The sequence below is a fragment of the Copadichromis virginalis genome, linkage group LG8 (assembly GCF_057382275.1).
Source record: "Copadichromis virginalis isolate Kocher_CV1m ecotype Utaka linkage group LG8, C_Virginalis_male_GT1.1, whole genome shotgun sequence".
NCBI lineage: Eukaryota > Metazoa > Chordata > Actinopteri > Cichliformes > Cichlidae > Copadichromis > Copadichromis virginalis.
This window is the reverse complement of record NC_140625.1, coordinates 27,965,059-27,989,563: the sequence shown is the minus strand read 5'-3', so window position 1 is coordinate 27,989,563 and position 24,505 is coordinate 27,965,059. Positions and strand designations below refer to the sequence as shown.

Sequence of the window (24,505 nt, the reverse complement as noted above, 5' to 3'; positions counted from 1 at the left end):
GATAAAAACCAGTTAAGGCAGGGGTCAAGAGACCAAAATGATTCAGTACATTTTTGTTTTAATTAAGTTCAATACAAACATACATTTTCATAAATTTACAGGTACAATAAGTTACCCATAAATAGTGACGACTCACATTTTCAGAGCTGAAGCACTAAAATGACACTGCAGACATGAATGACTCTACAGGTCATACAGAAATGTCATGTATATATATGAACAAACATACACGTCTTAGCTCTTTGAATCGTGACTGTCTGGGCGGTTGGACTGATGAGCAGGTATGATGAAACTTTTATTTTTGCATATTCACACGAAGCGACGACAGGCTACGCTGCTGCCTTCTGACTGCGCTCGATGGCCATCCTCTCCAGCCGCTCAGTGTAGAAGCCGTTAAAGTCCAGCCTGAGGAGTCATCAGAGGAAATGTAATGATGCACCTTTTGTTTCAAATAAAATTCATTTTATTACAGTCCAACAAATTTGCTATTCCTCAAAAAAGCAGATGTTATCACTGAAAAGTGTTTAAATGGTACTTTAAGGTACATTTCTGTTTTTAAAAACTTAACTGATGATATCAACAAGATGCAAAGAAATAACTATTTTGCCTTTAAGTTCATAAGCCCTATGTATCGTGTTAAAGAGACATGACCTGAAGTTGAACTAGTGTTGGGCTGAACTTTTGTGTAATATGATTTTATATCAGAAGATGTTGCAGTGAGGAAAAACTTTTTTTTAAACCAGATTCATATTTACAGCCGAGGTCCAGAGAAAGCAAATCTTATGATTTGTAAACGCTGTCCCCTGGTGGTGAAAGCTTAAGTATAAATTTAAGGTACCTTCTGTAATTATTGTTGAGCCTTCAGATGTGTGCTGCTGTTAGCTTTCGATATTCTGCATTTTTTTAAATAAGCGTGTGCTCTAACATCCTGTTTTTACTCCGTCTTTAGCATTTTCCAGAGTAAATAAATCGATAGAAAGTTAAATAAACACAGTAAATTAAGTTTTTAATTCTTGTTAAAAATCCAGATAATGAGCTGCTTCCTGTAATATTACACATATATTTGAGAGTTAACCCCAGGACCTTTACTGACTGATTTAAAACAGCAGCTTTTCTGCAGGAAGATGAAACCTGAGTTTTATGCTCAGCAGCTCTGTTTGATTCATGCTTTCAAAATACATTTAAACTTTTCTACACTGAGGGGAAGGTTCAGTCGTCCGGCCCACTGAAGATCAAATTATAGTTGTACGTGTCCGAAGAACTACGCTAGGCAACGGTGACTCACTGCACCATCTTGTGGTGCAAAGTGGTATTACAAAAGAAGTGCAACATCACCTGATGTCTCTTCGACACAATACAGACATAAACCCAGAGTAGATGTCTTTTCAAACTCTGTAGTTAGTTCATACAATATTTTTTTTAACTATTTTTAAAGAAAATTATGATAAGAACCTTTAAGGTGATCACATGACCCAGAACCTTTGTTTTTAAATGGGCAGGATATTTTTTTAATCCCCATTGGAGCAGGATAGGAGTCTAAAAGATGCTATCTTAACAAAAGCCACCTACAAAACTGTTCTGGTTATTAAATGTTAACAACTGTTAGTGAATGCAAAGAGAAAATTGACATTCAGCTTCATTTCCATGCAAATGAATAGTGCAGCAACTGCTTTGAGCCTGTGTGATGGTATGAAGAAAAAAATTTAAAGCCTATTACAAACGTCCTCTGTAATGCTGACAGGCGTACCTGTAAATGATGCTGATCATGCTGTGCTCGCAGTCGTTGGTGCTGTAGATGCTCAGCTTGTCCAGCAGGTCCAGCAGCAGCATGCTGAAGTTGCTGTCAAACTTGCTGATGGTGGCTTCGAAGCTGGCGTCGGTCTGGAGGGAGTCTGCGTGATCAGCTAAAAACTGAAGCAGCAGCCAAGAGGAAAGGACGACAAACAATCATATAATGAAAATTTTAGGAGGATGAATGAACAAAGCCTGATTTAGTAAGGTTTACAGCCTCTCTATTCAGTACGTGTTTCTCAGAGGGGAGGCTGTGGTGATGGATGCTTTGTACCTTCGTGGTCAGCCTCTTTTTCTCTGGCTCGTCGGCCTGCTCGCTCTGAGCGGAGGGCTCATCCATCGTCCCCTGCTCCATGGAGAGGCGCTCCAGCCTCATGCTCTGTGTGAAACGCTTCATCAGCAGAGGAGGAGAAAAAAGGGCAAAAACACATCTGTTTGTTTCATTTTCAGGTTTTTCGAGGCTTAGTTATAGCAGAGCTGTAAAACGATGTTCAAATAAAAGGAAAAATGAACATTTATCCGACTATGAAAATGAACAACAATCTGAGTACAGTGTAGGTCCCGTAAATGCTGCACAATAACCACAACATTTTTATCAACGCAACATGCCTGCTGAGGCTTTTGTGCAATTCTGCATCCAGATTTTTAGGCTCTGAGTCGATGGTCACAGAAAAGCTGCAGGCGCCCAAACTAGATTTGCAAAAAGCTATCTCATATTCTTCACATGTCTGGGTTTCATCAAGTCTCCAAAAAGCATGTGGGAATATTTGTTATAGTCTGACGAGATCAAGAGTGATCTCTTCTCCTATTTACCCACACAAAAACTTCACATTTTAACAGAAGTCTGCAGACTTTATTATCCACCGTGTCTAAACAGCTTAAAGGCAGACGTGGCTCTTTGAATGAAATTCAAACTATGAGCGCTTCAATTTAAAAATGTGTGTGCAGCAGTTTTTTGCAGGGTTTAAGCTTAAATACATTGATTCATGAAACTAAAGTAAATTAAAGAGTGCTGTAATCAAATACTACATTATTGAGGCTGTGACTTCATTATCTCTGGTTTTATGCAGTCGTGGAAATACCTGCATGCAGTTTGTGAACATGACGCAGACAGACATGAGCTTGGAGAAGATCCTGAGCAGCTCGGGGTTGGTCAGCATGCAGTCCTTTAGGCAGTTGTCCAGGAAGCTGGTGTGATGACAAAGCACATCATCGATGTTTGAAGCCTGCAGAAAGAAGAAAAGAAAAATAACTTAAGATCACATTTTCCCTGAAACCAGCACGTCTCCTTCTCAGTGCTCCTCAGGGGTCCTTCTTCAATCACTCACCATTTTCAGGTTGTTCTCCATGACGTGCCAGGTGGGCTCCATCACCTCAAACATCATGTAGTACTGAATGTTCTGCACAAAGTTGAGCATTCGCTGTCGGAGGGCGAACGCGGTAGCGAACCTGCACACAGGTGGTAAGAACAAAAGGTAAGAACGTTCTACTGGTTGAAACTTTTACAGGAAGTCACCTCAGATTCGTGGCGGCTCACCATTTGGCAGAGTGTAAGGAGTACTGCCTGAAGTCTTTGTTGCTGATCCAAACGTTGCACAGCAGCCGCTCAACATGTTTGCAGTAAAACATGTGTCTGAACAACATCTGGTACCTCGTCAGTGCTTTCCTGGATAAATAATGCAAACATTAGCTCTTCTAAATAAACAGGTTGGTTTTGTGATTTCCCACTTTTAACAAATTTAATTTAGTCAAACTAAAACCAATATTTTTTTGTCTTTTTTTGTTTTAACCATCTCATTTTTTATTTTTTTTTATTTTACAGCTTGTATTTTTTTTATATTTTATCACAATTCACAGATTAATAAATATCTTCAGATGTATTTATCTAGAGTAAGATCCACTGGAGCTCTGAACCTGTTGATGATGAGCGAGAGCGGCCATTTGACAATGTAGTCGAAGGAGAAGGCCTCGAGCCCGCTGAGGGCCACGTCTGGCGGATCAGCGTTGATGATGGCCTTCTCTTGTTTGGTCTCGATGGCCAGCACTCGCAGCAGCTGAGTGATGACATCGTGAGGCATTAAGTCGATCTGTGGAGACAGGCGAGGAAGGTCAGACCAGCTAATTGTTCACATTTTACAATCCAAACTAAACAGACACGCCTTCCCCCACCTTCAGGTCATCCTTGAAAGGGTCCGTGTTGGCCGTGCTCATCCTCAGAGCCAGCTCCAGGAGAGCCTCCAGTCTGGGAGGAACGATGTCGTCCACCGGCTTCTTCATCTCCTCCTCCGTCAGGTCCATGAAGTGCACAAAGAAATCTCCTTTGTCCATCAGGAAGTAGTGCTTGATTGATCTGACACAAGAGAGAACAGACATTTGAAAATGGTCAAACCACTTCATAAAATAATCATAGGCTTAAACATAACATAAAATAAAAAACACAAAACAAAAGTGCATCAGGAAGTTCGACTGGCTTTGACTTCACATCAAAAGCAAACAGACTAACGTTAATGTCACTATGGTAATTTTGTCTTGGTACCACAAGTAAAGAAAACGCATGAATGATGAAGGAAGAAATCCTTCATCAGACTGTTTAACAAGCTTAAACATAAAGAAAAGTGAACTTTTCACCTGCTGGTTGGTTTTACAGAGCAGGTTTAAATTAAAGCCGTCTTAACTGCTTGTTTACATTTTTACAAATGTGACAGATTTAAATTGTTTACACTTAAATCTCGTACATTTGTAAAAATTACTGAAATCATATACAGTATAAAAAGATGAGATAAGAAATTCTTTTGTCATACACATGCTGAATGCAGCAAGAGGGACAGAGGAATAAGATATACAATATATACAATAAGAATAGTAGTATACAGTAATATACAGTAGGATAGTGCAGAATATAATATCAAATAACTCTAAGTAACTATATAACCTGAAAAATAAATTGCTTAGCTATCAGTGAAAGTGAAAAATTGACATAGTATTGTGCAATTGAATAAAAGACAGTAGCAGCATATAATAGTCATCTGCTCTAGCAGTGATATCAGCAGCAAGCAGGAATCAGTCAAAAATTTATTTACATTTAGATTAAGATCAAATCTAACCACTTGTATTTTAAGTCATTAAAACTTGAGCATCTATAGAAACCTTTGCAGTAACCACACAAAGAACAATAGAGACCCAGCAGAACCTCTGTTTAAGACTTGTGTTTTCTAGAGGGATCTTTTTTGACCAAAGTATCAGTTTTAGTCATTTTAGCATAAGCTGAACTAAACTGTGACTAAATCTGGGCTGAAAATGCACCACGGCGAAGGCAAAAGGTATATTTGAGTTATTATAACGAGACAAAACAAGCGATTTGAAACAAAAATGGATGCAAACAGTAACCGCCTCATCCCAGTTATCTTGTTTTCATAATCACTGGAAGCTACAGAAATAGCCCAGCCCTAACACTAGACGCTGACTTCAAAATTTACAGTTTTAATCTTGACAATAATTGTGTGTGTGTGTGTCAAATATAACAGAACAAACTGGTCACACAGCATCTCATCCTATCTTCTCACCACAAAGTATCCAATAACCATTAAATATTCACCTCAGACGTGAGACCAGCTCCTTCTCTTCCATGAGGAAGTCCAGAAGCACTTTGCTGGCGTAATTGTAGGCTTTCTCTATCTGCTCCACGTAGGCCCTCTCCTTCAGGGTGTATAGCACCTCCTTAGCATCAGGACACGTCACGTCCCGCCCGCACTCCCGCACCACATTGAGATATTTCCCTGCACGATAGCACGTCTCAACATCGCCGAAAGGATTCCCATTTTATGTTCAACAAGTCTTAAATGTTCTATTTTTACCTGTGCTTAGTATTTTGTCTGCCATCTTCTGTAGAAAGGAGGGAATCCGATGCTGCACAATGGTGTATCTCTGATCCCAGTACTTGTCATTGTAGTCTTCCTGAATCTTCTCCTTTTGCAGCTCGTGCTCCTCCACCATGAACTCACTGTGGAGTCACAAAATATGAGCTTTACATTTTACAACACACATTTTTCAGAGTTGAAACTCTGGGAGCAGCTGAACCTGTACGGATCCTTGATGATGCCCCTGTAGATCCACTTCTCCAGGATCTCAAAGTACGGGACGCTGGCTGCTTTGGTGAGGTACAGACACAGCTCCTGAGCCTGGCTGTCACCGGTGTAATTGAAGGTTCTGTCATGGAGAAGGCTCAATGTGGACCCTCCCATACACTCTCCTTTGTCCACGGAGGACGCTGTGAACACAACAGAAAGCATAATTTAACTAAATATCTGTTTTATAATAGGTGAGATTCCACACTAATCAGGCATTTTCAAAGTGTTCAGTGTTGTTTGTGTTCAGCGTTGGTTAATCTAGACCCAGTTTGATGTGCCATGTTCTCTTCTAAAGTGGGTCAGATCACCTTCCAGTCAAATTAACTCTCTGGTGCTCATTTAAAGAAGCTTAGACTGCAGGTCTTCTACGATCTGTGACCCACAAACTAACGTTTATAAAGTGAAAACATTCAGAACTCCTCCTCACCACTAATCTGCAAATTCAGCTCTATATCTCTACAACAGATCAACATTTTTTCTTAATATTTGCTTTGTTAAACATATGTTTAAACATTTTAAGCTTATTTTAAACAGCATCTGAAGACAGTTTAGAAGCAAATGAAATTTTAGGGCTTGTAATTCAATAAACTGTGCTGGTATGCAGAAGCAGAGATAAACAACTTTAAGTTAGAAATCTAAATCAAGTCCACTCTGGCAAAGGAGAAGTAGCACTCTATTCTCAAGAGACTTTCTCCACCCTCTGGTTTGCATTTTGTCCTCCTTTTGCACCAGGATGGTGCCAGAACTCCAGCAACTCCTGATCACTGCGCCCCTAACTCATCCTTCTTTCCATGTTTCTTTGACAACTTTTAATTCATCATGCCTGCAAACAACGACCATGTGTTATCTTCAGTTTCTTACCGATTGATGACAGTATCTCCATGGTGCGCATGGTGGGCTGGATGTAGAACCAGAGCTTCTGCAGGGACAGCAGGCCCTGCCGCTGGAGATGCTCCAGCTGAGTGACCAGGATGAGATATTCCTTCATCAGCGTCCTCATTGCCGCTGTCAGGGCGTGGTTCACCTGGCCGTACTCGAAGGATGACTTCTCCTCAATGAACCTGGAGGGCAAATGCAACACGTCACCTTTAATTATCTTATAACATATAATCTCTTTTAGACCCTTTAAGCAAAGATCATATGATTCTGAATTATTTGATATTTATGTCACTTTTTTCAAGCTCTAAATCACTGAGACTCCCATTGATATCGATCATTAAATATGAATTTAATGCGAAAGAGCAACAGAAAATAGATAAAAGGTTTCAACAGATAAACAATTAAAATATATACTTTGTGTTTAAGGCGCACATATAAATCATACATAGGATCAGATGTCTAAATAATATATATAAATAAACCTTTCAAAGATAATGCAAAGAAATCTGCATTATCCTGTGCCTGCAGCACATTTTAAGACATTTGGAAATTTTACCCATGCAGAAATCTGGAGGGCTGAAAAAAGACTTTAATGTTAAAATTCCCAACTTTACAGCTACAAAAACTGTTTGATCTCTAAAGCAAATTTCCTCATGTAATAACCTAAAAACTTTACAGTATGATTTTCTTCTCTTTTCTTTGTATATCCATTTATAGTTTAATAAAGCTTAAGGTCAGAGGTGTGGATTTTTTGAGTGCCAGCTGAGTCACTCAGCTTTGTTAACTGCAGTCACGTAACTGAAGCTTCCATTCAAGGTTATTCTAAAAACTCAAAGCTGATGTGAAATAAACATTTTAGTTACAAGAGATGCTGTTGGGTTTTTCTTTTGCATTGCATCAACCTTGAGGGTCCCAGTAGTTCATCTGGAAAACTCATTAGTGATTATGTGCATTTGTGAACTTAAGCCTGTTAGCAGTAGCTCATACCGGGCACAGTCTACGCTCTTACCGTGTTATAGTTGAGTAGTACGAAGCGACCGGTAATATTCTGTTGACCAGCTCTTTGACAGACATGTCCAGTGTTGGATCAACGATGAAGGAGCGGTTCTGCCGCCCCAGCACCGGCTGAGCGGTGATGTCTCGCCCGTCGACTCCAATCAGCACAAACAGCAGATCCTCCACCAGAGCTTGTTCCTGCGTCCCCAGAGGCAGCGTACCTGACCACGGACAGTAACCACATCAATACGCACAGGGGGACTATATTCAGACTCCATGCTGCACAGGTGAATGTGTAAATTTACCAACTTACCAACAGGAACAGCTGGTTCTCCTTGAGGGGTGGGGCTGGTGATGAAGTCTCCGATGAGAGCTGGACGATCATACACCCAATTGGGGAAGACGGGGTTGGGCTGGGTGGGGTTCTTCTTGTTGTGTTTGTCCCTCAGCATCTTCCGTGTGACTTCAGCCGGCTGTAGGCGAATTCCAAAAACAAAGAAACTCAGGATTTAAAAGCAGCAGATGGTAAACTGAGTGAAATTTAATGTAATTTTTATCAATAGCAATAGACTGGCCCTTCTAACCTTCAGATTAAACTATTGATCAAGGCAGCTTTTTATTCACAAAAAAATGCCAGCAGATGTTTCTGTAAACAGTGACATACTGCAGGTAACCTTTATATGATAACATGTTATTATTATACCTGATCTACAGCTTCATGATGTTAGTTCACTGTTTAGTTTTTGTTCCCTGTCACATCCTTATGGTGGATTCACACCAAGCCTGAAATGAAGTTTTTCATTACAAATAAAGTACATGCAATGAGGCAAATTCAGGTTAGTTAGCTGTGATGTTCTTTCTGCTGAGCCCAAGTGGCCAAAAACAAATCTTGTGCATGTCTAATCACTCCTATGTGAAGTACACTGCGAATCTAATGTGAATGAGAGCTTCTTTTAACCTCTTTATCTCCCTTATTAACCAGAGATTCGCCATCTCTGATCTGATCTACTTTAAGAAGAAGAAACCTGAATAGCTCTATGAACAAAAATTCTGAAACTTAAAAAGGACCATCTCTGTGAACCTCCAACTCATCTTCATTGTAGGACTCCAGAGAGTAGCTTTGTATGACTCACAGTCCAAAATAAGCCTTCTTTATCTTATACTGGGCCTTTGTGCAGCTTCACAGCTCATTAACCATTTGAACCAAACTGTTTTAGCGCCTCCATCTTCACACCCACTTTCCTCTGAGTGATTGCCCCTCATAAATTATTTGACAAGCAGGTGGTTGGAACTTTGTGCTCTCTTTGACATCACACAGAGCCAAAAGAACAAAAATTGTCTGAACCTGTTTCCACATATAAAATAAACCAATAAATACATCCTATCTTGATTAAGTTTCTAGCTGAACTTATTTTAGCTCCAAGCTGTCCTGTAGAGTTTCACAGGCTAATCTAACCTTCAGACCAGTAACATGATCTGAAGGTAAGAGATGCTCACCAGAGGAGCGTTGGAGCTCGCCGTTACATTGCCAAGCTTCTTACGCAGCTCGTCCAGCTCCTGCATGGACATTTTGGTGCTGGTTTGAGGCAGAGAGTAACTGGTTGTTGTGGTTGAGGTGGTGTTTGCTGAAGACTCCGACCTCTCTTTAGCATTCTGCTGCAGAAACTGGAGGGTCTGCAAAAAAAATATCAAGGCAGGGATGCAAAATTAGATTCAAGTATTTTATCAACCAACTCTCTGATGGAGGGACATAAATCAGCAAGTTTCTTAGTTCATAGAGTAGATTACATTTTTAAAACTACTTTTCAACATTAATAATAAGGAAATAATTGTGATTTTAGATCAGGAAGTATAGAAATATTTGGACTCAATGACAAAAAGAACCGGATGAAAAGCAGCATGTAAATGAGGCGTTACCTCTTTGTCCTCACAGAGTTTGGAGAGCAGATACACCAAAGGGTCGAGGTTCCGAACATTTTTGGACTTAAGCTCCTCATATTTCCTCAAGAAATCCTCCGGGGTTTTAGAAAACTCTGCTAACTTGACCTGAAAGTGACACAACATGCAATATGAAGAAAATATTCAAAGAAACATATCTGTTGTGAACATTGGGTATTTAACTACTTAGAGTAAGTTAGAAAACTTTAGCGTTAGGGAAGTGATGAAGTGATGGCCACTGCAAACAAGAAAGGGGCTCAAGGTGGTGGTGGGATTACATCCCTGACAGACTTCTCAACCAATCCTGACTTCCTCATGCATTACCACAAATTCTCTCTTAGTACCTTATCATATACGGTCTCTAGATCTACAAAAACACACAGTTCAGTTCTTTCTGAACTTCTCTATACTTCTCCATCAACATTCTCAAAACAAGCATCCCATCTGTACTGCTCTTTCTTGGTATGAAGCCATACGTTCCATTCCCCAGGCATCCTTTCACGCTACAAGATTAACTTCAATACTCTGTCATTGGGATGTCAGGTATGTCATCTGAACCAAGAGCCTTTTCACTCTTGATCCATCCATTGTTGCCTTCACTTACTCCTTACTAATCCTCTGCACTTCCTGATTTCCTACCTGTCCCCCATCTATCCCATCATTCTCTCTCCTCATTTTCTTCATTCATAAGAATCTTAAAGTACTCCTTCTGCCTCCTCACCAAACTCCCTGTACTCATTAGTACATGTGAAATCTGGAAGGACTACTGGTCATAATGATGCATTTGGAAATTTTGCTAAAGTTAATTGCGAGATGAATGTCTCTGGGAGGAGTTAACAAACATTACTATGGTGCCAAGTAGGGCTGCCACAAACGATTATTTTGATAGTCGACTAGTCACCGATTATTTATGCGATTAGTCGACTAATCAGATCATCATCCATTGGACGTAAAACTACAGCTTATTGCACCAGCAGCATCTGCTCTTATATAACTATCATTAGCTTACAGCTTTAAGCTTTTAAGGTGCTAACTAAAAATAAAGACAAGATGATAGTTTATTAAATTTTAATGAAATCTGCAGATTGTTTTGGTGAAGTTTAATAAACTCCTTGCTATCTAAAATATAACAGGACACCGGAGTATATTCTGGAGCATCTCACACTTCTGATAATCAGCTGTCTGCTTGACGTTTATTCAGCTGTGTAAAAACTTTAATCTCAGCCAAACCGATTTACTCAGGAACAAATAAAATACTGAAAAAAGTCAAACAATAACATTTTTAATTTATCTAAGTGACTCATATATCATGTTTAACCTCAGTAGCGAAAGACGGCAGTGGGTTTGAAAACAATTTGCCGGGAGTCCGGTGTTCTCACGGTGCTAGTGACCTAGCTCCGGCTAGCTATCGAGCTAGTGGGTAACAGACGTCTCCGAAAACGTCGGAGCGCTTTTGAAAATATGTGGTGTCTTGATAAACTGAGCAGATATTTGAGGTTTACACAGCTACATTCTCGCCTGAAAATATGTTAAACGTTTATTTTGTGACCCAGAAAGAATAATAAGAGTAATATTAAAACTAACTAGCTGCCGCCATTGTTGGAAACTGAGCAGGGCTGTGCTATGAATTCTGGGACACAGCTTCTTCTTCTTCGGGGTTTAATGGCAGCTGGCATCCTTGTACATGCAGTGCTGCCATCTTCTGTTTCAGTCCGTTATTACACTCTTAAATCCTGCTTCTTATTCTTGCGTCTTTTGGGATCTTACAAAGCTTCAAACGACGCGTCGACTATTAAATCAGTCGTCGACGATTTTGATAGTCGACGTAATCGTGACTAGTCGACTAATCGTGGCAGCCCTAGTGCCAAGTGCAGAAAAACACAGTCTGACTGGGTGTCTGATAAGAGGACAGATGCAAATTAAAAACGAAATTATCAACTGATGAGCCATGAAAAGCACTGCAGTTAAACACAGTGGAGTACAGTATAGCCCACCTTGGCACTGTGCGCGGACACTGTGGTGGTGACATAGGGGGTCCTGTGTTTCTGGAGCAGGTCTATGTAGCCCTCTGCTCCGTCGCCGCCTCGCACATGAAGGAGGCTGAGCAGTTCGTTCACGTCGTGGTGGATCCTGAACTCGCTCATGGCTCCAGCAGCTGCTATAACGACAAAGAGGTTTTATTTTGTAGGAGAGGGCAGAAAGAAAGAGAAAGAATTTAGCTCAGGCGGTCACAATGGATATGAACATCAGAGCTGCCGGCTCACACTGACAAATATCAGCTGAAGCTTAGTTGAGGGTTTAACGGCTGTATGTTTATGACATCCTGTCTTTCAGTGGTGATGCAGAGCTAACAGTTGTTTACGCTAGCTGGCTAGTTAGCCTGCTACAGAGGGGGATGGTATCTAGTAGCTCTCTGAGCCAAATGAAACATGAAATGCCATAAAAGCAAACAATAACGTAACTCAGTAACATGAAGCCCCGTTACAGGTTTAACTAGAGTCTGAAGTCATCACTCTACCTGGCACTCGCCTTTCTGCAGCGTTCACCGGGGCAGATAGCAAACGCGCCCACTACTATCAAATTCTTCTTCTTCTCCAACAGCGCAGTGACGGCGCCACACTGACCCCTACAGGTCAGTGACGCCTGACCATACAAAAATAGCCAGAAAATTATGCATTTATTTATTTAAACCGGAGTGTATATTGAATATTCTGACAAATAAAAGAATAAATTAAATATAATTTCACATATATTAGTTAAAAATTGTAACATTTTGGCTCTTTTGTGCAAAGTATTGCTTATGAAATGTATTGTGCGAGATGAATGTCTCTGGGAGGAGTTAACAAACATTACTTCTTCAAACATTACTTCCTTCATGTTTGTCAGGAAGGAAAAAAATCACACTGATAATGCAGAAGTTTCAAAATCTTACAAAAATAATATTTCAAATAAGATTAGGTTAATAGGTTAATAATATCTTAATGCTGGGGCTGAAAGTCAAATTGTAATACAAATAGGAATATAATAACTACTTTTAAAAATCAATTTGGCAAAAATCTATCAATCATAAAACAGGCATTTTCTCTAAAATCACAATACTGCTTTTGTTACTGTACTTGAACCCGGGTAGATGTCTGCTTATGTATAAGTTTTGTGAACTAAAAAAAACTAATTAAAATAAAATAAGAGGAACTAGCTTTAGTTTTAGTATCTGTTATTGAAAAATTAATATAAATCAACCTACTGTTTATGATAATGTGAAAACAGCAGAAAACATAATTTATTTTAATAAACGCACTAACAATTTAATTCTTTAACTAATGGAAGTAAATCAAATATTAGGGTCTCTAGTTCACTAAAATATCATGGGGTCGTGTGTACTTCTTTCACGCAGAAGCGGAGATCCACGACCAAAGAGACTTCCTCCACCATGGGCATTGTGGGCTGAATGTAGAACCAGAGCTTCTGTCACTGGAGGTGCTCCAGCTGTGTGACCAGATATTCCTTCATCACCATCCTCATCGCCGCTGTCAGGGCGTGGTTCACCTGGCCGTCCTGAAAGGATGATTTCTCCTCAATCAAACTCGAGGAAAAATGCAACACGTCGCCTTTAATAATCACTTAATAATCACCACTTTAAGCAAAGATCACATGATTCGTAATTATTTTATATTTATGTAACTTTTCGGGCTGTAAATCGCTGTCGCTTACATTCACAGTATCAGTTAATCGTTAAACATGACGTTGATGTGGATGAGGAGCAAAAAAAATGATAAACGGATTGATACCTTAAAGTTACCATAAACTGATAACCTGTAAGTAGGCCTACAAGTTCACAAGGCAGTGCTAATCCTCAAATCCGCCAAAATCCTGTACAGACCTCTGCTGAATGATATGACCGTATGTATGCCCTCATAAGAAAAGATTATGGTCCCAAAGAAATTTTTAACCACGCACATGGATTCAGTAGTTTCGTGTTTTTCTGTTTGATTTGGCCTCTTCCGGAAAATTTAGTCTATAACAGAAAAAGGAAACATGAAACCTCTCCTGAAACCAAACTGATTTTCTGAGACTTACTGAAAGAAACCCCAAAAGTTGGTTCTGTTCATCTGCACGTTTTGTTTTCAGTGGGAGAAACGTTTCGTCACTCACCCAAGGGACTTCGTCAGTATCCAGCTGAATGCAGGTTTCCCCAACCTTATAAACAATACATTAGCATAATGACTGAAACAAGCACCACTGACGAACAATGGGCTGTGAGGTCAGTCTCCTGATCATTAATATGCAAACCGTCATAACCAAATAGGAACAGAACCAAGTTTTTTGAGATTTCTTTACCTGGACAATTGCGCATGCATCAAGGTAGTCTATGTGGTTGTTTAGGGTCACAACCACTAGGAGGTGGGGCATGATTTTCTGTGTTGCTAGCACGCACTGTGGTTGAAGCGCTTTTACATGTAAATAAAAGTTCTGCTACATTTAAGCCCTTGTCAGATGAGTTCACACAACGCTAAATAAGCCTATCAGCACCTGTTAAATATCTGTGTAGTTTACATGGGGAGATTTTAAATCCCAAGTATCTCCCGACTAACTTCCGGTTAGCTCTAGCGTCTACGTAGTTGAGCAAGATCAGAACAGCGCCATCATAACTCTACATCTCGATACAGATTAGCCCAAAGTTTCATAGATGGCTACTAAAAAAATTAGGAGTGGGCCTCAAGGACGAAAACACACACACACACACATATATATATATATGTGTATATATATATATTTTTTCTTTCTTTTTTTTTCGAGATAGACAAAAAAGGTATGTATGGATTTATTTTTGAGTCTACCTGAATGAATTTGACAGTTTTGTTTCCTACGTCAAAGTTATGTTTGAACATATTTAACTGCCACAGTTAATATGAACCCGGTCTGCTGACGTAATCATTGAAGAGTCTGAATCATTTGTTTCTGAGAACATGCTCGTTTTTGTCAGCTTGCTAGCCTACCCAAGAGGAATTGTAAACATAATTAATAACCAAATAATCTGTTTGATTGTATGGCTAGTTTTAGTTGTAAGCTACTTACTTACTTAGCTATTTTGTATGTGTGTCTGTGCGTGTATATGTTTGTTCGTTTGTTGTTTGTGTTGTTTTACAACTTAGAGTAAGCTATTAATTTTGAACAAATGAAATTAAATATAGCCACAGTAATTTTCAACTGCAAGCAGTGGCTAGAACGTCATGCATTTATTATATGTTTATTATTCATTCATAATGTGTTTTTTATTAGAACAAGCTTTACTTGCTATTTTCTTGCCAACTTAAGTAGAAGTGCAGCATCATTTATAATTTATAATAGCTAGCTTTTGTTTGTTACTTAGAATTACATTTACATTTCATATAAACCTATGAAATGTTCAAATTGTCACAAATTCTTCCAGGTAAACATTAACTTTCTAACTATATTTAATTTTAGATCCTATTTGAACATACTAATATTCATGGCTCATTTGCATATTAAAAATGCATTTGTTTTGTGGTTAAAGTATAGACCTAATTCATATAATGTACCTATTTAATTTCATCCACCCTATGTATAAAATAATAATCTAATGTATAAAATTCTCAGGGTCATTACTGGAGTATTTTGGAGCTTCTTCTGATACAACAAGCACATCTACCACAGCTGACATGACTGCTGACATCATCCAAAACTTCAGAGTCATCTACTCCCTCCCCGAACATAGCTGAGGACTATACTGAGGCACCACAGGCTTCTTTAGCTTTCTCCGACATAACTGTATCTTCAGAGGTAGGTACTGGGGTCTTTGCTGTTTCTAGTTTGTGTGTATGTGTTTGTCTTCATCTAGTTAAAAGCAGTGTGCGTGATTTGGTGGATCTAAATGGTAAATGGACTGGTTCTTATATAGCACTTTTCTATTCTACCTGAGCACTCAAAGTGCTGTGCGTGAAGAGTTTTGGGGCTACATATAAAATCTTGTTTAGGACCACCAAATCCTAGAGCCAACCTTGGAAAGGGGTCAGTGCAGCATAAATGGTTTAGGACTATTGATACTGAACAGAAAGATGGATACAAACATTGTCTACTTTTTCAAGGTAGTTGAGGACCTTCTCAATGGTGTCCAATCTGACTAACATTTGTGAAAATGAAAATGTAATGCCTCCCCGTCGGGGAATCGAACCCCGGTCTCCCGCGTGACAGGCGGGGATACTCACCACTATACTAACGAGGAAGATGCCCAACGACTTTTATGTTGCAGTACCGATCCTGGCCACAATAATGTCCACTATGGGATGTTGTCGCTGTTTCCCCGTTTTGATACGTTAGGTTGTGCAGACCTATTTGTGTGTATTAAATTGACGCCTCAACGTAGAGTTCTTTGCCATCAACGAAAGAGGCAACCCCCCTCACCCCCTCCAAACCAAACATATTTAACGTATCATTTATTAATCACAACAGCGCCAGAAGACTAAAGTGGACAAAAATATAGCACTCCCATAGAGAATGAATGGGAAACAGTTTATGGTAAAGGGTAAGGTAAATGGTAATGGACTAGTTCTTATATAGCACTTTTCTATTCTACTTGAAAACTCAAAGCTCTGTTCTTGGAAAAGTTTTGAGTCTGTGAAAAAAAACCCTAAAAACATGAAGGTAGCACATCTGGGACATCATGTTTCACTCCATCCACCAACGCCACGTTGGACCACAGACTGTGGTGGAGTTGGCGGATGCTTTAATCCAGGTCTGGGAGGAGATCTCTTCAGGAGATCATCCGCCACCTCATCAGGAGCATGCCCAGGTGTTGTAGGGAGGTCATACAGGCACGTGGAAGCTACACACACACATCACTGAGCCTCATTTTGACTTGTTTTAAGGACATTACATCAAAGTTGGATCAGCCTGTAGTGTGTTTTTCCACTTTAATTTTGAGTGTGACTCCTAATCAAGACCTCCATGGGTTGCTAAATTTGATTTCCATTGCAATTTTTAGTGTGATTTTGTTGTCAGCACATTCAACTATATAAAGAACATAGTATTTAATAAGAATATTTCATTAAAGGAAAAAAAAAAAGAATATTTCATTAATTCAGATCTAGGATGTCTTATAATAATAATAATAATAATAATAATAATAATAATAAATTTTATTTGAGGGTGCCTTTCTAAAACCCAAGGTCACCTTACAAAGAGAAAACGACATCAATAAAACAGTAGATTAAAATAGATTCTAATAAATTAAAATACAAAAAACAGGAAAATACAACCACAAACAACAAAAAAACAAAAACAAAACAAAAACAAAAAAACACGATTTGACAGTTAAATCTGTATTAAAGCGAGTAAGTCAGTTTAAACAAGTAGGTTTTGACTTAAATAAGGGAAGGGAATCTATATTTCTTAAGGCTAAAGGAAGTGAGCTCCAGAGCCGAGCAGCAGAGCAACTGAAAGCTCTGTGGTCCATAGTGATAAGGCAAGCAGAAAGAACAACAAGATGAGTGGCAGATGAAGATCTGTTCTTGTTTATATGTTCCGTTTATGTTTTTTGAGCCGTGTTTATGGGGCTTTCCCATCATGTGCAGTCTAACTTTTAACATTTTCCAAGAATGAAAATGTAATGCCTCCCCGTCGGGGAATCGAACCCCGGTCTCCCGCGTGACAGGCGGGGATACTCACCACTATACTAACGAGGAAGGTGTCTGACACCCTTTATGTTGCAGTATCGATCCTGGCCACAATAATATCCACAATTGCTGCATTTTGTATAAGTTCATACTCAAGTTTAAAACAACAACTACACTAAAGCTATTCTGTTATACCTGTATGTTAAAATTTTTTTTTTCATATTTCAGCAATACTGATCAATCTAATAAACTTAAACCTACACCATCCTCCCTATTCTGGTATTTTAAAGAGTACTTAGCTTAAATATTAAGCAACCTAACTAATAGGGTTCCAACTCCCAGCAACAACAAAAATAAAAAAATAAAAAAATAGGGAACCACCCCTCACGCTCCACCTCATGATGCTTAATCGACGTAATCAACCTTAATTTGATGCAGTGTAAAAAAAAAAAATGCACAGAAATCAATTATTTTTCAAGAAATATTAAATAGATTCAACATCTTTCTTCAACAAAATTGCAGACTGCACAGATGGTACCTTCCCAAAGGAAAAAGTACTATAGCTTACTAGGGTATATATATTAGACTTAATAGTCACTATATACAGTAATTGACTTCTATTCATTTTACATCAAATTAAAACTTTGGGTGTCAGATAATTATTTATTAAAAGCTCGACATTTTAAATGAGAATAAGAAAGAAAAGTATGTCTTTGTGCCCCCTTTTCCCTGTTAATGCCCTATCGGCCCCCCTGGCTAAACTTTGCTAGATCCGCCCCTGCACAGTTACCAGCGTCAGCTACGTAGAAAAAGATCCTGGTGTAGAAAGTAATATTAAATAAATTCTAACAACAGCTTATCAAGCTTAAATGTGCTGCTGTTGTTCAGCCGCTGGTTTCCTCTTTCTGGTGCAAAGTGGGCCAAAAACAAACAAGAGAGATGGACTCGCGACAGAAAAGCCGATCAGCTGATCATTAAGCAGTTTCATGATTGAAGTAGCAGCAAGAAGAGGCAGTCGCTTGTTAAGCTTAACGCAGGAATGCTTTACAAACATTCAGAGATGGACTTACACACTTGCTTTACTTCTCTCGGGGATAACTTTGTCGGAGATGAAATGCTGGGTTGGTAGCGAAGCTCCAAATGCTATCCAGACCAGTCCCGCATGCCACAGCCGCTCTATCACGTGATGCATACTGCTCCGACGTGCTAACGTTCTGAGGTGAGTTACGGCGTGTCGCAAGTTATGTGAGCTGCTTTCGTGATATTTAATGGATTGGATTACATTTTTTATTTTTCTCCGATATCCGATCCAGTAATTTAGGTCAGTATCGGACCGATACCGATATGTAATATCGGATCGGTCCATCTCTAGTATGGACATTGCTTGTGGTATACCACAATGGTCAGTTTTGGGCCCAAAATTCTTCAACTTATACATTAATGACATTTGTAAAGTGTCCAAAGTATTAAAAATGGTACTCTTTGCTGACGATACAAACATCTTCTGCTCTGGTGATGATCTGCAACATTTATTGGATGATATGACTAATGAAATAAGTAAAGTGAAGTTCTGGCTTGATAAAAACAAACTATCATTAAATTTGAATAAAACTAAAATTATGTTATTTGGAAATAGTAGTTTAGATAAATAAATGGTGTTGATATTGAAAGAGTCAGTGAAAATAAATTTCTGGGGGTAATAATAGATGAAAAACTTAACTGGAGAGCTCACGTAAGATATATTCATTCCAAAGTATCAAGAAGCATTGCAATCCTAAACAAGGCAAAACGGGTATAAGACGGGACATCACTTCATATTCTCTACTGTTCACTGGATTCACCATACTTAAGCTATTGTGCAGAGGTCTGGGGCAATAACTATAAAACTGCATTACATTCACTTTTTACTCTTCAAAAAAAAAAGCAGTTCAAATCTTCCACAATGCAGGTTATAAGGATCATATAAACTCACTATTCTTGCAATCTGAAATGGTGAAATTTGCTGATCCAGTGAAATTCCAAACTGCACAAATTCTATTCAAAGCAAAAAATAAACAAATTCTATTCAAAGCAACAAATATCAACTGCCAGGTAATATTCAGAGTATGTTTTTTGGAAAGAAGTAAGTTATAATTTAAGGGGTTTTTGTAACTTCAAAAAAGTGAAGGTACGAACTACCAGAAAAAGCTTTTGTGTTTCTGTGCATGGAGCGAAACTGTGGAACAGTTTGAATATGGAATTGAAGCTATGTCCAAACATAAAGCAGTTCACAAAGAGTTATAAAGATATGACCTTCTTGAACTATAAAGAAAGGGAAAATGATGAATTTCCTAAATGTACCTGTGTATTGTTTACATGATCGAAAACGTTAACAAACAGAACAATGAAAAACGTAATGCCTCCCCGTCGGGGAATCGAACCCCAGTCTCTTGCGTGAAGGGGGGGATACTCACCACTAACGAGGAAGGTGTTCAATGATCTATATGTTGCAGTACCGATCCTGGTCACAATAATGTCCACTATGGGATAGTGTCGCTGTTTCCCCGTTTTGATACGTTAGGTTGTGCAGACCTATTTATGTGTATTAAATTGAAGCCTCGATGTAGAGTTCTCTGCCATCAACGAAAGAAGCAAAAAACCCTCCAAAAGAAACATAATTCTATACAAGCACGTGTAGGCCACACACACACCACTGAGCCTCATTTTGACTTGTTTTAAGGACATTACATCAAAGTTGGACCGGCCTTTAGTGTGTTTTTCCACTTTAATTTTCAGTGTTACTCCTAATCCAGACCTCCATGGGTTGCTAAATTTGATTTTCATTGATAATTTTTGTGTGACTTTGTTGTCAGCACATTCAACTATGTAAATAACATAGTATTTAGTAAGATCATTTCATTCATTCATTCAGATGTAGGATGTCTTATTTTTGTGTTCCCTTTATTTTTTGAGTGTACATGGGACTTTCCCATGGTGTGAAGTGTAACGAAAAAGAAATGCCTCCCCGTCGGGGAATCGAACCCCGGTCTCCCGCGTGACAGGCGGGGATACTCACCACTATACTAACGAGGAAGGTGCTCAGCAACTTTCATGTTGCAGTACCGACCCTGGCCACAATAATGTCCACTATGGGATAGTGTCGCTGTTTCCCCGTTTCGATACCTTAAGTTGTGCACGGCTGTTTATGTGTATCAAACGTGTAAACAGCGGGCAAAGAGACTAGAATGACTAGATACCTCAACATAGAGTTCTCTACCATCAACGAAAAAGCAAATAAAACAAACAAAAAACCTCAAAATCAGAAATCGTTGGAGTGTAATGATATTGATATGATAAGTGGTTAAAAGAGTCATTGAGGGCATTATAAAACCGTTTACACTCATTTCAACAACCACCAAACAGCTGAAAACGGAAATGAGAGCAGGTACATGGATTCTGCACAAAGACACAAACACAAAGTGCAGACCGCCTACGCATCGGAATCAGTGATTCCTCACCCAAACGCCGTCATGGCTGAAAGCCGACAGCTCACAGATTCTGTTGCTTTGGCGGTCCGCGCTTTGTGTTTATCTTTTTTGTGCTAGATTCTGCAGCTGTAGGCTTTGTCTCTCTCCAACCAAATTTGACTGAACCAGCAGCAAAAGAAGATCCAAACTACGCTTCATATTTCGCTTCACATAGACATCGTCATGTATTCCTTCTTTGCTGTTTTGCTTCCACCATGGTAAAATGACGCTTCATGCACAGCTCTCTTCCTTTCTCAGTGTACTTCAGTGTACCCCATTTAAAAATCTCTGTTTTCTGCATTATTCGCTTGCTTATTACGCACAAGTCTACCGTTATGTACAGCGCGGTCCGCCGCTGTGTTTTTGTTTTTAATTTAACTGACTTCCCACAAGAAAGTCTCAGTTCTGCTGTTCAGTACTGAGGAAATTTAAACTTTTTAAAATTATGCGAAATTGCAGAATGCTTAGCTGTGTCTCTAATCAAACCTCTGTAACTTTGCTCTTCTTCACTTCAGCAGCATAATGTTTATATGTTGATTCGTGGTTTTCTTCAGTTTTTGTTCTACTGCAGAATATTTTTAAGGTTATCTGCTATAAAACGACCAGGCCAGGAAAATCTCCTTCATGTTTTTCTGTGTTTTATGCTCTGTTACTTTGACTCTTTAGCACTTAGCAATTTTCTATCCTACCTGAGCACTCTAAGCGTTGTCCAGGAGGAGTTTTGAGGCTACAGTTTAGAAAAGATCACTAACTGTCATGAGTGTTAATATTATTTTATTACTTAGTCTGTTAAAGGAAACCCTGAAACATTAAAATAGTTGAGAACCTTTCCAGTGGTGTCCAGTCTGACTAACATCTCTAAGAAGGAAAACGCAATGCCTCCCCTTCATTCAGATGTCTTATTTTTGTGTTCCCTTTATTTTTTGAGCAGTGTATATGGGACTTTCTCATCATGTGCAGTCTAACTTTTAACATTTCCAAGAACGAAAAGGAAATGCCTCCCCGTCGGGGAATCGAACCCCGGTCTCCCGCGTGACAGGCGGGGATACTCACCACTATACTAACGAGGAAGGTGCACAATATTCTTCATGTTGCAGTATTGATCCTGGCCACAATAATATGTGTATCAAACGTGTAAACAGCGGGCAGAGAGACTAGAATGACTAGATACCTCAACGTAGAGTTCTCTACCATCAACGAAAAAAGCAAAAAGAACAAACAAAAAACCCCAAAATCAGAAATCGTCGGATTGTAATGATATTGATATGATAGTGGTTAAAAGAGTCATTGAGGGCATTATAAAACCGTTTACACACATCTGTAATTTATCATTTCAAACTGGTCTATTTCCAGACAGAAATTATAATGGTAATAATAATAATAAAATAGTGGCCACAATAATGTCCACTATACGTTTTAAGTTGTGCACGCGTGTTTCTGTGTATCGAATTTAACGTGTAAATAACAGCGGGCAAAGAGACTACAATGAGTAGACGCCTCAACGTAAAAACAAACCCTCCAAAACAAACATAATTGACGTATAATAGATAAACTCTCAACAGCGCCAGAATATTAAAGTTTAGAGTTTAGAAAAGATCAGTAACTGTCATGAGTGTTAATATTGTTTTACTCCTTAGCGTCTTAAAGGAACCCCTGAAACATCAAAATAGTTGACGACCTATGGTGTGCAGTGTAATTTTTACCATTTCCAAGAGTGAAAAGGAAATGTCTCCCCGTCGGGGAATCGAACCCCGGTCTCCCGCGTGACAGGCGGGGATACTCACCACTATACTAACGAGGAAGGTGCTCAGCGAATTTCATGTTGCAGTACCGATCCTGGCCACAATGATGTCCACTATGGGATAGTGTCGCTGTTTCCCCGTTTCGATACCTTAAGTTGTGCACGGCTGTTTATGTGTATCAAACGTGTAAACAGCGGGCAAAGAGACTAGAATGACTAGATACCTCAACGTAGAGTTCTCTACCATCAACGAAAAAGCAAATAAAACAAACAAAAAACCTCAAAATCAGAAATCGTTGGATTGTAATGATATTGATATGATAAGTGGTTAAAAGAGTCATTGAGGGCATTATAAAACCGTTTACACTCATCTGTAATTCATCATTTCAAACTGGTCCATTTCCAGACAGAAATAATAATGGTAATAATAATAATAAAATAGTGGCCACAATAATGTCCACTATACGTTTCAAGTTGTGCACGCGTGTTTCTGTGTATCGAATTTAACGTGTAAATAACAGCGGGCAAAGAGACTACAATGAGTAGACGCCTCAACGTAAAAACAAACCCTCCAAAACAAACATAATTGACGTATAATAGATAAACTCTCAACAGCGCCAGAATATTAAAGTTTAGAGTTTAGAAAAGATCAGTAACTGTCATGAGTGTTAATATTGTTTTACTCCTTAGCGTCTTAAAGGAACCCCTGAAACATCAAAATAGTTGACGACCTATGGTGTGCAGTGTAATTTTTACCATTTCCAAGAGTGAAAAGGAAATGTGATTTGTGTGATTTTGTTGTCAGTACATTCAACTGTATAAAGAACATAGTATTTAATAAGAATATTTCATTAATTCAGATCTAGGATGTCTTATAATAATAATAATACATTTTATTTGATGGTGCCTTTCTGTATATGGGGCGTTCCCATCATGTGCAGTCTAACTTTTAACATTTCCAAGAACGAAAATGCAATGCCTCCCCGTCGGGGAATCGAACCCCGGTCTCCCGCGTGACAGGCGGGGATACTCACCACTATACTAACGAGGACTGCTACTAATGGACGTGACGCTGTTCTTTTTCTTACTGCATCACGTACACTTTAGGACATATTCGCTTGAATTGTTTACTTAACACTAGATTTACTAAACGGCCCTCAACTGTTTCATATTCATTCTCTATGGGAGTCCTAAACCACTACGGATGCAATATATTTTTGTCCACTATGGTTTTGTGGCGCTGTTATATAAATGTATAGTGATGACTCTCCCCGTTTGTCACGCGGGACATCGGGGTTCGAATCCCCGACGAGGACGCATCACTCCTTGACCTTCAGGAAATGCCTTTAGCTACATGTGAAAGGAGTTTTTGTGATATGTGCCTTGCTGGTAGTAACAGTGTGTTGAGGAGTCATTTCATCCCTTGTCCCATACCATTCAAGATTAGCCGAAGTTAATACCATCATCAACACTATGAGAACCTCTTTCTCCCTCACTCCCATGGACTTCATCCATATCTCATAATCTCAATTCCTTTTTTTCCCATGAAAGTTAGTTTGCTGAGTGAGCAGTAAAAGCACTCCCAGCAGAAAAAAAAAACAAGCCATGTCTTTGTTTTACTGTAAAAAAAAAAAGAAAGAAAAAAAAGTCCTGAATGGTTGCTTAAAGGTCATTACAAATCCTGTGTGGTTCATGTGGTTTTTCCATTTCAGTTCCTTTTGGCCATTCTTGTATTTTGCTCGTTTGTGTTGTTGTGTTTGCACATCTCTGTTGCTTGTGGGGCTCGCACACAAGAATTTCACTCGCATGTGCTGTGCCAGTGTGCCTGCACATGTGATGTGACAATAAAAGTGATTTGATTTGATTTTTGATTTGATAATTCTGCATGCTGAA

The 24,505-nt window shown here is 39.0% G+C and overlaps 1 protein-coding gene and 6 non-coding genes across 10 annotated transcripts; all 7 read right to left on the bottom strand.

The window, feature by feature from the left end:
• Nucleotides 1-40: 40 nt before the first annotated feature.
• tubgcp2 (tubulin gamma complex component 2) lies at nt 41-13,170 on the bottom strand. 4 transcript variants are annotated; one of them, XM_085466917.1, is made up of 18 exons: nt 13,113-13,170; nt 11,726-11,889; nt 9,711-9,839; nt 9,291-9,467; nt 8,107-8,266; nt 7,807-8,014; nt 6,780-6,979; nt 5,869-6,058; nt 5,646-5,791; nt 5,387-5,567; nt 3,961-4,141; nt 3,706-3,878; nt 3,329-3,457; nt 3,120-3,240; nt 2,874-3,017; nt 2,066-2,182; nt 1,748-1,911; nt 41-405 (listed from the first exon to the last, which is right to left on the bottom strand). In XM_085466917.1, exons 2-18 carry the CDS (start codon nt 11,873-11,875, stop codon nt 330-332), a joined length of 2,646 nt encoding a protein of 881 aa, XP_085323043.1. In that variant the 5' UTR covers nt 11,876-11,889; nt 13,113-13,170; the 3' UTR covers nt 41-329. The 4 variants fall into 4 exon arrangements, with proteins under 4 accessions (XP_085323043.1, XP_085323041.1, XP_085323042.1 ...); XM_085466915.1 differs by lacking the exon at nt 13,113-13,170 and adding an exon at nt 12,250-12,322; XM_085466916.1 differs by lacking the exon at nt 13,113-13,170 and adding an exon at nt 12,250-12,312 and having other exon boundaries at nt 11,726-11,886.
• A 2,733-nt stretch (nt 13,171-15,903) lies between these two features.
• trnad-guc (transfer RNA aspartic acid (anticodon GUC)) lies at nt 15,904-15,975 on the bottom strand. The gene has a single exon. It is a non-coding gene; the product is annotated as a tRNA-Asp (tRNA).
• A 1,387-nt stretch (nt 15,976-17,362) lies between these two features.
• Nucleotides 17,363-17,434, bottom strand: trnad-guc (transfer RNA aspartic acid (anticodon GUC)). Its single transcript has one exon. It is a non-coding gene; the product is annotated as a tRNA-Asp (tRNA).
• Nucleotides 17,435-20,365: 2,931 nt separating this feature from the next.
• On the bottom strand, nt 20,366-20,437 carry trnad-guc (transfer RNA aspartic acid (anticodon GUC)). Its single transcript has one exon. It is a non-coding gene; the product is annotated as a tRNA-Asp (tRNA).
• Nucleotides 20,438-21,869: 1,432 nt separating this feature from the next.
• Nucleotides 21,870-21,941, bottom strand: trnad-guc (transfer RNA aspartic acid (anticodon GUC)). Its single transcript has one exon. It is a non-coding gene; the product is annotated as a tRNA-Asp (tRNA).
• Nucleotides 21,942-22,600: 659 nt separating this feature from the next.
• On the bottom strand, nt 22,601-22,672 carry trnad-guc (transfer RNA aspartic acid (anticodon GUC)). Its single transcript has one exon. It is a non-coding gene; the product is annotated as a tRNA-Asp (tRNA).
• Nucleotides 22,673-23,591: 919 nt separating this feature from the next.
• On the bottom strand, nt 23,592-23,663 carry trnad-guc (transfer RNA aspartic acid (anticodon GUC)). The gene has a single exon. It is a non-coding gene; the product is annotated as a tRNA-Asp (tRNA).
• Nucleotides 23,664-24,505: the final 842 nt, after the last annotated feature.

Coding starts and splice junctions, on each gene's coding strand:
- tubgcp2 (XM_085466917.1), bottom strand. CDS start 11,875: ATGAGCGAGTTCAGGATCCACCACGACGTGAACGAACTGCTCAGCCTC. Junction 3,879..3,960: donor CTTTCAAGGATGACCTGAAG/GTGGGGGAAGGC, acceptor CTGTCTCCACAG/ATCGACTTAATGCCTCACGA. Junction 2,183..2,873: donor TGTTCACAAACTGCATGCAG/GTATTTCCACGA, acceptor CTGCTGATGAAG/CGTTTCACACAGAGCATGAG.